Below are 12,305 nucleotides of genomic sequence, written 5' to 3'. Positions count from 1 at the left end.
AGTGATGAACTGATTAATATCATTCGATCTGTTAACGAATGTGTCATCTCCAAGTAGTATCCAAGAGGAGTCTTAAGCTTGTCACGCACGGGGAGCTAAAGTATTATATATTATAGATTTATTCGCGCAGCATGCCCCGAACGTATCCTGAACTTACCCAGAGGTGCCCAGACGGAGAACGCCTGCGCATTACGAAATGCTGCGCGAATAAATCTATAATATATATTATAGTTTAGCTTCCCGTGCGCGACAAGCTTTAAGCTAGCATGGACATAGGACCGAAATGCAATTTAACCTACGTCATATTTTTTCAACCATTTTTCACTAATTTATTACCACCATTAATTTTTTACCCCTAGACCACCCTTAATGGAAGCGATTCTGCTGACTTAAGTTCAAGCTAGCAGAATTTAATACAAAGCCTTTTTACCTATGGCATATTTTTCACTTTCAAACCTAGGTACTCCTAAAGGACTATATTCCGCTCGCTTAAAAATTAAGTTGAATAAAAAATAATTGAAATTTTTTTTTAAATACCACAGTGCTTTGTTAGGCTTTTACGAATTTATTACCACCCTCATAATTTTTCACCCCTCAACTACCCTTTGCCGCAAGTCAATAATTCTGTTAGGTTAAAATTTAAGGTGAACAAAGTAGGTATTAGGGAGTTTTTGTTGCTACGTAACGTACGCATCTCCGTATACGTAAAGCAACTAACGTGTCGTAGAGGATGAATGTTAAAATAGGTAGTTTTTGTAACTCCCTTAACGTAACGTAAAGCAAATCGTAAAGTCATTTTTAAATTCCGTTGACATTAAAAAAATAAAACAATGTTCACACAATATACAATTAATATACAAATGTAAAAAAAGATAAATGAATGATGAAATTGTATGGTTTTAATTGGTTCTATTTAAATATAAATATATTATTTTTCCTTAGGTTAAATTTTTTTTATTTTTGTTTATACCTACTTTTTAGTTGTAAATTATTGTACCTACATCAGAATTCCAGTATAATGTAAATAGTTTGGTAATATTTATTTGAAAATTTTACTGAAACTAGGTCATTTGTTTATCTAGTTATTAATTGTGGTGATCACTGTATTTCTTAAATTAATACAAGATCTGTTTGTTTTGCTTTATTAATAGACAACTTAAAAACAATAAAATTTTAAATATATTATGAAGTTCCAATTTCCAATTACAAACAGAATAATTTTACTCAAATAGACTAAACCAATATAACCTTAAAATGTTGATAATCGCTGATGAAATGTTCATTTGGTAGGTAATCGGGCAAGATCCTCGTGTGCATTCGGTGACTTTCGTCTCGATAGGGATGCGTTCTCACGTACGTATCAGAACGTTACTTTAGGTAATACGCATCGAGATAGGGGAGTTCAACCATTAATGCGCAAGCGTACATGTCAAAAAGATGCGTTACGTTTACGTATTTGTGTGCACAAAAACTCCCTGTTTTTTACAATTTCTTAGTATGTACTCTACTTATAAATGAAATAACGTTTTTTGCTAAATTTTGACCACTCTGATAACTTAACACCTCTAAACCAATCTTATTTGGAAAAGTTCCCGTTAGCTTAATATTCGAGCAAGCAGAACAAAATATTTGTGAAATACGAGTGTTTTGCTAGGTTTTTACTAATTTATTACCAACATCTAACACTTGTTATGTCATCTTAAAGGCAGCAAAATAAAAAAAAAAAAACAATGTGTGTGTGTACTTTGTACGCACGTAAGAAGTTATACTTCTATTATATGATTTAAACGAAATTAATATACTTTTTATTTATATTTTATTTAAATATTAAACTAATTTATACTTACTACTTCTCAAACATTTTTATTAAAACAGTGCCAAAAATTAAAATAAAAGAATAAAACACACACAAACACATTAAAAATGCCACAAAATGATTTCTTAACATTAATTGTCGGAAATTTTTTTAACTAAATACGTATTTTCTGAAAATAAAATTATATAATAAATATACTTACAATCATAAAATGTATAAAAAAAAAATAAAACAATAAAAGTTTTTATTGGGATTCGAACCAGCTATCAGCGCGGTTGGTATATTGGGGTTCATTCGCCTTAAACGCTTCGCCACGGAGGCAATGTGTCATTATGTGCGAAGATCGACTAACTAAACGGATTAAGCTTTTGACATTTTTGAATTAAATTAAATTATTTTGATTTTGAATTGAAATGATTTAGAATTGAAAAAATACAACAAAACATAGAGTAAGAAAACAATATATTAGGTGAACATTGATAGAAATTTTGATGGTAATCAAATTATGTAAATAAAAGTATTACATACTATGTATTTTGGTAGGTTCAAATAGGTAGGTACCTATGATACATTTACAATTATTACGTACCTGTTGCTTTTAAAAACTATTTAAATGCCACTACAATTATAAACTTTTTTGTTTTTGTCCTCACAACAATAAAACTAATATATTATACATTTGTTTACCTTCTTATTGAACAATTATTTATTATTGACAGATCATTTCAACATCCAATCAGAGCCCGTATAACGACTAATACCATACTGTCGGTGTGCGCATGCGCGCAGATCAATATAAATTCACCCTCAATCTCAATCGCGCCTAAAGAAGTATAACTTCAAAAAAATCATTTACAAGTATCACTGGGTTCTGCAAAATGTTTGCTGTTCGTTTACCACCTTAAGAACTGTTTACCCTCAACTACCTGTTATCAGAATCCCATAATTCTGCTAGGTCGAATTTTAGACTGATCAAACAAGATTAAAAAATATATTTTTTATAACTTTTCTGTATTGTACTTTTTCTTCAACCTCCTACTATTTTTGGCTTCGTCGTCTATCTTCATACTTTTCACATTAGCACACCGGGCGTGGAGTTCGCACCTTAAAGGTATGATTCCGACATGACATCGACGGCAGGCGGCAGACGGCAGTTACAGTTATTACCATGACATTACGTATTTACTTTGCACTATTTATTTGTATAATTATTAGCAACTACCGTTCTGCCGGACAGCAATTGCAGTTAAGATGTCGGAATCAGTCTCATACATATTAATAGTGTAAAGTAGTGACGTCTGTCACGGCGACAACTGCAATTCCCGTCTGCCGTGATATATTAATCATCCCACCATGGTATCGTTTTGAAAGATTTGGCTAAGGGTTTGATAATTTTAAAAGACTTGTTAGCTACATCAGTTATAGAATCTAATAAAAATAACATCATTTCGTTAGATTTTTTTTGCAATCTGAAGGTTTTCTCTACACTCTACAGAGTCTCTAAATTTCTCCCAGTTTGCATTAGACTTCGACCATTTAGCTGAGAATATACGAATTGTGTGTTCAATTTTCATATCCTGCACAGAAAGTCTAATAGGAAAATGACCGGATCGATAGGTATCTGGAAGAACAGTCCAGTGAAAGGCTGAATATAAACTAGAGGTTATAATAGTAAAATCTACAATCGATTTGATATAGCCTGGAGGAGTAGCTCTAGTAGCCGACCCGTCATTTACAATATGCAATATGTAATTAAATTAGACAATAAATCTGAGGCTTCTACTAGTATATTGCCGTCGAAGGAACATGAAATGAATCCCCATAATCCATAATATGCTTTAAAATCTCTGTTAATAATACAATAATTTTGTTAATTTGAGAACAAATACTATTATTTCTCTTTCTCCTTCTATCTCGTTCTCCCTGATCTCTTTCTAGCTGAAAGGATTTTTATTACGTTTAATCTCTTGCACTGTTAATCTAACTTTTGACTATTCGCGGTGTGCAAGTACTTGGAAGGGAAACGAGAAACGACCGTGCGCGAGTCGCGGAGAAATATTGCAACTATCTTAAATAATTCATATTGTCAATTGAAATAGTCTAATTTACATATATTTCATACCTTCTGTCATTGAAGCAGAAAAATTATATATTGCTCCACAATATTGATATGATATGCAATTATTATATAAAGGTAAATTTAATTAATTGTACTTTGCTTGCAGTACTGCATTTTAATAACTAATTTTATTTACTACATACAATTGTTTACGTTTGCATAACATAACCTGCATCTTATTTTTTCTTCTTATGTATTTTTTTTGGACTATGGCCTTGACAATTATCCAGCAACCAGGACTAATATAATTGGCCAATATAATTAAAAGTGCGAATAAAAGTACAGAGCGTAGAAATAGAGGTCGCTTTGCCGAACTTGCACGGTCCCGAGCAGAAGCTTCTTAAGAGGCTACAGTAGCGAACAACAGGTAGCAACAATCGCGGTCCAAGATTTCGGCTGTAATTTTAAATATTTTATCAAGATATTTGGCACACATATTCGTAATATAATAAAGAATGGTGGTACAGAGCCCAATTTGAGAAAAATATTATAATGTGGAAATTACTCTGTAATTAAATATAATATTAAAAAAACGAGCCTGTACCGCCATTAAGAAGAACAAAAAAATACACTTTCTTCAAATAAACTTTTTTATCCCATACCTAGATTTTGTGTCATTTTGGACCTACTAAAATTTTTTATTTCTAACAAGAAATCGAACATATTTTAACTAATAACTAATTAGGCAACATAGAGAAATTGTCACTGTCATTTTGACAAACCTGCGTCAGATTTTCTCTTATGTGTTCTGTGATCTGTTCTGTTATCTTTATCGATATCTGTTCAGTGCAGTAGGGTATCATTTTAAAATTCGTTATTGTTGTTTCATAGGAAAGTAGTGTTTATTTATAGTTAATTTATTATATTATTGTGTAGTAGAACTAAGTTGTTGGCCTATTTGAAAAAATAGATTATTGTTAATTGTGAATTTTAGTTATATGTAGGTAGGTCAGTATATTTTACGTAAAAATATTTCGAATTCTAATGCGAGTAATGAGTGCCTTTGGCGCTCTATAAACTAAATAAAATAAGACGGCTCTTGTTTCGCTTCACAACGAAATAATTATTTATTATTATTATTAAGTGTTATAATGGAAAAATAAGATCTCCCTGTTCTAATTGAAAAATAAGATTGTTTTGCCTTCGCATTGCAACTGAATAAAAATGGTATACATTTTTATTTTATTTTATATTAGTATTAGTCCTATAGAGTAATTCCTTTAGAGTCCATTTTCCGTTGGAACTTTACCAAGCTGCAGACAGAGGTTTTGAATTAAACTTTTTAGAATTCCCTCCCTTTGTCTTCACTGCAGCATCCATCTGGCTTGCAAATTTTAGAAGCCTTGGAGGTGTTACCAAGGAAATGGACCAATAAGTTACAATTTAAAAATCTTTTAGTAATATTTTTAATATTTTTCAATATTATTAATGTTGCTATTAGGATAGAAAACTTTACCATTCAATTGCCAGATGACGCTAGTTCCCTAATCCATATACGTCAGTTGCAATGTGGGGATAAACTTTCATGGTTTGGGCACTTCGAGCAGTGAGCACCATGCCTACGCCTCTCCGATGGTGACTCCAATAAGAGTCGAAGATCATCGATTCAGAGTGATGGACTGCGCTTCCTGTTCGAAGTGAAAAATAAGATTGTTTTGTCTTCGCATTGCAACTGAATAAAAATGGTATACATTTTTATTTTATATTAGTATTACTCCTATAGAGTAACTAGGTCCATTTTCCGTTGGAACTTTTAGCATAAGAGCTGTGAGACATTTTTGAGTAGGTATTTTAGGCAACCTAAAATTTTTTCAGGTAACTCTTCCATGATAGCCTAATACAAAAATGCCGGTCTGGCTGGAGGGTAGCGGTTATTTTTCCCAAAAATCCCCCCCAAATTTAAAAAAAGGGTAAACATTGTTATTACAAAAAATTTTATTAACGTTACTTTAAAGTAAATTTAAATATTCAAATATAAAGAAAATAAACAGGCCAGGCGATTTGAGGGCGATTTTAACTCTGCAAGTTACTTGCATGGGCGCCCCAGGATTATTTACAGGAGGTGCATCTGAACTTCAGAAGATTTCATCTGAATCTGTACATACTATTAACGAGTACAAAATATACAACTATACATACATAGCTATGTACATTCTTTCCGGACAGGGAGGTGCAATTGTTATTTTGACAGGGTATTTTTTAATAATAAAAATAAATATTCTAAAAAAGACAGGTTGTTTTGGTGAAATTTTCCAACTGCCAGGTGATTAAACAAATTACGTGTGCATGTAATTGAAAAGCACTTTAGGTAAGCAGCAGTGTGAGAAAGAGCGTATACCGATAGCTGTTTGCGTCCTATATTGTAGCTGAGCGAGTCCTTTCGCTCGAGAAAAATCACGTGACCTGGCGATACCCATGTTGTTTTGCCTCGAAACGTTAGAGTAATTATTATATATTATAGTTTCTTAAGTACCTTTTTATTAATTAAAGCAAAATAATACGTACTATACAATAGATTTTGCAAATACGATAGAAAAAGACTGTATTATTATAAATATATGTATAGGTGGAAAAGTATAAAACTATAAACTAAATTAATTATGTGACCGAATCTTGTACTTCTTCTTCAAACTCCTCATTTAAGCTTAAATATTCATTACCTTCTTCTTCGTCAGACTCCCCTCGAGACTCAGATTCTTCTTCTATATGATCTGTAAATAGTTGTAATATATATTTGGAGTTAACTAAAAATTAATTAGTGATTAATTAATTGAGTTGCTACGTATTCTTTGTCCTTTTATACGGAGTTGAAGCCTGGACAATCACGGGCGCATCTGAAAAAAGACTTGCCATTTTTAAGATGCGGTGTTATCGAAAAATCTGTTGTATAGTACGTATTATTTTTCTTTAATTAATAAAAAGTTATTTAAAAAACTTTATTATTTATATATAATAATTACTCTAACGTTTCGGGGCACAACAACATGGGTATCGCCAGGTAACGTGATTTTTCTCGAGCGAACGGACTCGCTCAGCTACAACAGAGGACGCAAACAGCTATCAGTGTACGCTCTTTCTCACACTGCTGCTTACCTAAAGTGCTTTTCATTTACATGTACGCATAATTTGTTTAATCACCTGGCAGTTGGAAAATTTCACCAAAAAACTGTCTTTTTTAGAATATTTATTTTTAATATTAAAAAATACCCTGTCAAAATAACAATTGCACCTCCCTGTCCGGAAGGAATATACATAGCTATGCATGTATAGTTGTATATTTTATACTCGTTAATAGTATGTACATATTCAGATGAAATCTTCTGAAGTTCAGATGCACCCGCTGAAAATAATCCTGTGGCGCCCATGCAAGTATCTTGCAGAGTTAAAATCGCCCTCAAATCGCGTGGCCTGTTTATTTTCTTTATATTTGAATATTTAAATTTAGTTTAAAGTCACGCCAATGATATTTTTTGTAATAACAATGTTTACCCTTTTTTTTTAACTTTGGGGGGATTTTTGGGGAAAATAACCGCTACCCTCCAGCCAGACCAGCATTTTTGTATTAGGCTATCATGGAAGAGCTACCTGAAAAAATTTCAGGTTGCCTAAAATACCTACTCAAAAATGTCTCACAGCTCTTGGACCATTTACCAAGCTGCAGACGGGGGTTGTGAATTGCAACATTTTAGAATTACCTCCCTTTATCTTCACTGCAGCATCCATCTGGCTTGCAAATTTTAGAAGCCTTGGAAGTGTTACCAGGGAAATGGATCAATAAGTTTTCAATTTAAAAATCTTTTAGTAATATTTTTAATATTTTTTAATATTATTAATGTTGCTATTAGGATAGAAAACTTTACTTTTCAATTGCCAGATGACGCTAGTTCCCTAATCCATATACGTCAGTTGCAATGTGGGGATAAACTTTCATGTTTTGGTCACTTCGAGCAGAGAGCAGCAGGCCTACGCCTCTCAGATGATGACTCCAATAAGAGTCGAAAATCGTTGATTCAGAGTGCTGGACTGCGCTCCCTGTTCTAAGTGAAAAATAAGATTGTTTTGCCTTCGCATTGCAACTGAATAAAAATTGTATACACTTTTATTTTATATTATTATTTCGTGTAAATACCCATGTTAACATAAAATTTTCATCCATTTTGGTTTATTTTTATAAATATTTATTTACAATAACAAAATTGTTTTCTATTACTTCCATTTAGCGTGCCTTTGAGTTAATGTCACATTCAAGTTATGCCAAACAATCCCGAAGCACTGTTGCCAAAGTTTCTCAGACCTTTCGAAAAATAGTATGATACTATCTGCCGAAGTTATATTGATGACGCGCTACTGTATGCTCAAGAAGAAGAATTGCACAAAAAAACTAGAAAGCTAAAGTAACCAAACACAGTCTAAAAAATTAAATTTTATTAAGAAATACTTTATAAAAAATGTATATCTAATAATATTAAAAACAACAATATGCCGAAAAATAAATCTTATAGTGCCTATCGATTCCGGATGTTGGCAATAAGCAGGGCTATCTTTAGTTTGTTTGCTGCAGTACGAATCAGCTCAGTGCTAGTCGAGTAGAATAAATACTATTGGGAAAATGATTACTCATCAATCTCGTACTAGAAACATTTGAAGTACCGGGTGTCCCAATAAGAATGGCTCTCGGCCATATCTCAGGAACGGTTTATAGTAGAGCTTTGAAATAAAAAATTTTATAACAAAAGTTGCCTCAGGAAATGCCTGGAAATTATTTTCATAATTGTGGGTCCACCGCTAGAGGGCGTAATTGAATATCAAAAATAAAAAAATCTAAATTTTACAAAATTTTCCTAATGAATGGGCACTGGAAATCCGATTATTGTATTCTTCATCAAATTCTGCGCATATTTGATTTAAGAAGTTTAACTCTACCCTTGCAAATAAGAGGTGGGGGTGAGTGGGAACCTTGTTATGAAAAAATGGCTGTAAGTTCGGTTCTGCTAAATCAAATTTTGAAAACTTGGTCTTGTTGAAGACAGATCTTTTTCTTCAATGTAAGTGTGATAATTTTGAACCATCCTAATAAGTAATAAGCCAGCTGGGAGGCGTTATTTAATTTTTTTCAGAAATCTAGTTGTCTTTGGAAAATATTAAATACAAGTATGCATTTTTAATCATACTTTATAAAATTAGATTAAATTAGCAATAGAATAGCGAAAACCGCATGTCGATATCTTTTGTCTATCTCAAGATATCTCGAGAAATGTGTAAATTTTATACATAACTGTTACTATCACCGGTAAACTAAGTTAATGAAAAGTAGTGTGCTGTGGAAAATAACAAAATAACATTTTCCAGATGTCAACGTATAAAAATATAATTAATTAAAACAACAATATAAAGAGAAACAATACTATTAAAATTAAATATAACACAGAACAAAAAGAACTACTTAGTGACGACCTAAATATTCAAATTGTTGCCCATCATACACTACTCTAGACTCTAGAATACATTATCCAGAGAATACTAAACGCCATTCAAAGCATATCGAGAGCAGAAATTGAGACTGCTGTTCAATCTACTCTTGAAAGAGTAAATGTTTGCAACGAAAATGATGGGTAAAAATTTGAACGTTTATGTCATCACTAAATAGTTGTTTTTATTTCTTTGTAATAGGGCTTTTCAACGCTTCTCATTTGTTTCGAGCCTCTGTCATATGCCGTATAATCCGTGTATAATATTAATATACGAGATATGAACGAGGCTCGAAACAAATGAGAAGCGTTGAAAAGACCTAATATACGTTGACAGCTGGAAAATGTTTCTTTGTTGTTTCCATAGCACACTACTTTTAATGAATTATTTCGTTTACCGGTGACAGTAACAGTTATGTTTTTAAATTTACACGTTTTGTAAGATATCTCGAGATAGAAAAAAGGTATTAACATGCGGTTTTCGCTATTCTGTTGCTAATTTTGTCTAATTTTGTAATATGGTATTAAAAATGCATATTTGTATTTAATATTTTCCAAGGAACACTAGATTTCTGAAAAAAATTAAATAACGCCTTCTAGCTGGCATATTACTCAGTAAGTTGGTTCGAAATCATAACTTTTACATTGACAAAAAAGATCTGTCTTTAACAAGACCAAGTTTGCAAAATTTGATTAAGCAGAACCGGACTCACAGCCAGTTTTTCATAACAAGGTTCCCACTCACCCCCACCTCTTATTTCCAAAGGTAGACCTAAACTTGTCAAATCAAATATGCGTAGAATTTTATGAAGAATACGACGATCGGATTTCCAGTGCCCCTTCATTAGGAAAATTTTGTAAAATTTAGATTTTTTAATTTTTGATATTCAATTACGCCCTCTAGCGGTGGTCCCACAATTATGAAAATAATTTCCAGGCTTCTCCTGAGGCAACTTTTGTTATAAAATTTTTTATTTAAAAGCTCTACTGTAAACGGTTCCTGAGATATGGCCGAGAGCCATTCTTATTGGGACACCCGGTACAAGTCTATATTAGTTCTATACTTTTTTTAGTACTGCCATCCAGAAGACACTGTATCTCATTAACATTCTTTCCTGTTGTTTCAGGTACAAACTTGAAAACGTACAATGCAGAAATAATACAGCAAATGCCAAAAAATCCAAAAGATCCAGATTGCCCTATAAGATTAGACACCGCTCCAAAATAATTGCTTATAACAAATCCCAGTATCCAACAGAATGATGATGTAGCAGAAGATGCTATGGATTTTACGTTCCCTGGAAATATTTCGCCCATGACTGCAAAAGGTAATGCTCCAAAGCCCAAACAATATGTGATGATATATACTACGACGCTTACAATTGGCACCCAACCTAGATTGGATACATCTGTATGTTGAACATTTTTCAAATAAAAGAAAAATGCTAAGAGAATGTGAGATACAGCCATTCCTACTCCTGAGATTATCAATAGACATCGTTTTCCGCATCTATCTACAAGAAGTGGAGCAGCAGGACTCGCGAATACCTGAACAATACCCATTATAATGGTACACATTTCAGGTGCTATGGGAACACCAGCATCTGCAAAAACACTTTGTGTGTAGAAAAGTACAACTGTAATTCCAGACAATTGTTGTCCTGCAACTAAAGCCAAAGATATCGACAAGGCCTTTCTTAGTCCGGGTGATTTAAATATAAGTTTAAAACTGCCTTTACTTTTCAGGTCCTCCAGTAGTTGAGAGTTAATTAATTCAGCTTCTTTTTGAGCAGGTAATTCCTCTTGATCTCTAAATTTTACAAGAGCCTGTACAGCCTCTGACATTCTTCTTTTTTGTAGTAAAAACACGGGACTATCTGGTATAAATACTGAGAACAAAATCATAAATAATGTTGGAGGAAATATAAGTATTATGTTAAATGTTCTTATTGATAGGAATGGCCCAAGTGTGTAGGAAAATAATAAACCTATGACTACAAAAACTTGCAATAAAGAACCTAACGTTCCTCTAGATGTATCATCAGATATTTCTGCAATGTATATTGGAAGTACGGTGAAAATAATACCGACCCCCAAACCACATAATAATCGCGAAAAGTAAAAGAAATATATGGATTTTGCAAAAACGTTTACAATAAATGATAAAAGAAAAGGCAGGTTTCCAATAAGGATGGTCCACTTTCTACCAACTGAATCAGCTAGAAATCCTGCACCAATCGGTCCAACTGCAGCAGCTAAAGGTAAACATGCTCCGATCCATCCTTCTTGTGAGGCGTTTATGACTGTGTCTATTGTTGTTGTGTTTGAGTCTTTCAGTTGTGGAATTTCTGGCGAGGTCCATCCAAATGCGATGCCACTAATAAATGCTGTTAAATATGCTGAAAACAAACCAAACAGGTATATTTTTATCAATAAAATATATTCGAAGACATTACATCGATTGATCGAAGGTAAAACCAATGAAAACAAAGACTCAAAGACAATGAAAACAAAAACATAAAAACTTAGACACAAAGAAATGACAAAAATATTTTAGAAAAAAGTAAACGAGAAACGAAAAACAATACCAAAACTATGCCACAACTATAATAATTTACTATTGAACGCAACTAAACAAATATAATGGAACAAGTAAAAAAGATTCCTCAAATAAATAGACATTATTATGGTCCAAAGAAATAAAAATACAAGGGAAATTAAAGAAAAAATCATGGAAGCAATGCCTGAAAGGTAAAAAAAAATGAAAAAAAAGTTATAAATATTTGCAGCAAACAGAATGAAAAAAATTAGGAGATAAAATGAAGGAAGACAGCAGAAGTAAACAAAAGCTATTCTACAGCATCTTAAGAATATAGAAAAAAAAAATGAAATATATGGAACC

At 32.5% G+C, this 12,305-nt stretch overlaps 1 protein-coding gene across 1 annotated transcript; it reads right to left on the bottom strand.

Moving 5' to 3' along the window:
* Positions 1 to 10,444: 10,444 nt before the first annotated feature.
* Positions 10,445 to 11,941, bottom strand: LOC126884620 (facilitated trehalose transporter Tret1-like; the record flags this gene model as incomplete). The annotated part of the gene is made up of 1 exon (XM_050650678.1): positions 10,445 to 11,941. A coding segment is annotated over one exon (1,491 nt), but the record flags the coding sequence as incomplete, so codon positions are not given.
* Between the last annotated feature and the right edge of the window lie 364 nt (positions 11,942 to 12,305).

The sequence above is a fragment of the Diabrotica virgifera genome, chromosome 5 (genome assembly GCF_917563875.1).
Source record: "Diabrotica virgifera virgifera chromosome 5, PGI_DIABVI_V3a".
Taxonomy (NCBI): domain Eukaryota; kingdom Metazoa; phylum Arthropoda; class Insecta; order Coleoptera; family Chrysomelidae; genus Diabrotica; species Diabrotica virgifera.
This window is presented reverse-complemented; position numbering and strand designations above follow the sequence as displayed.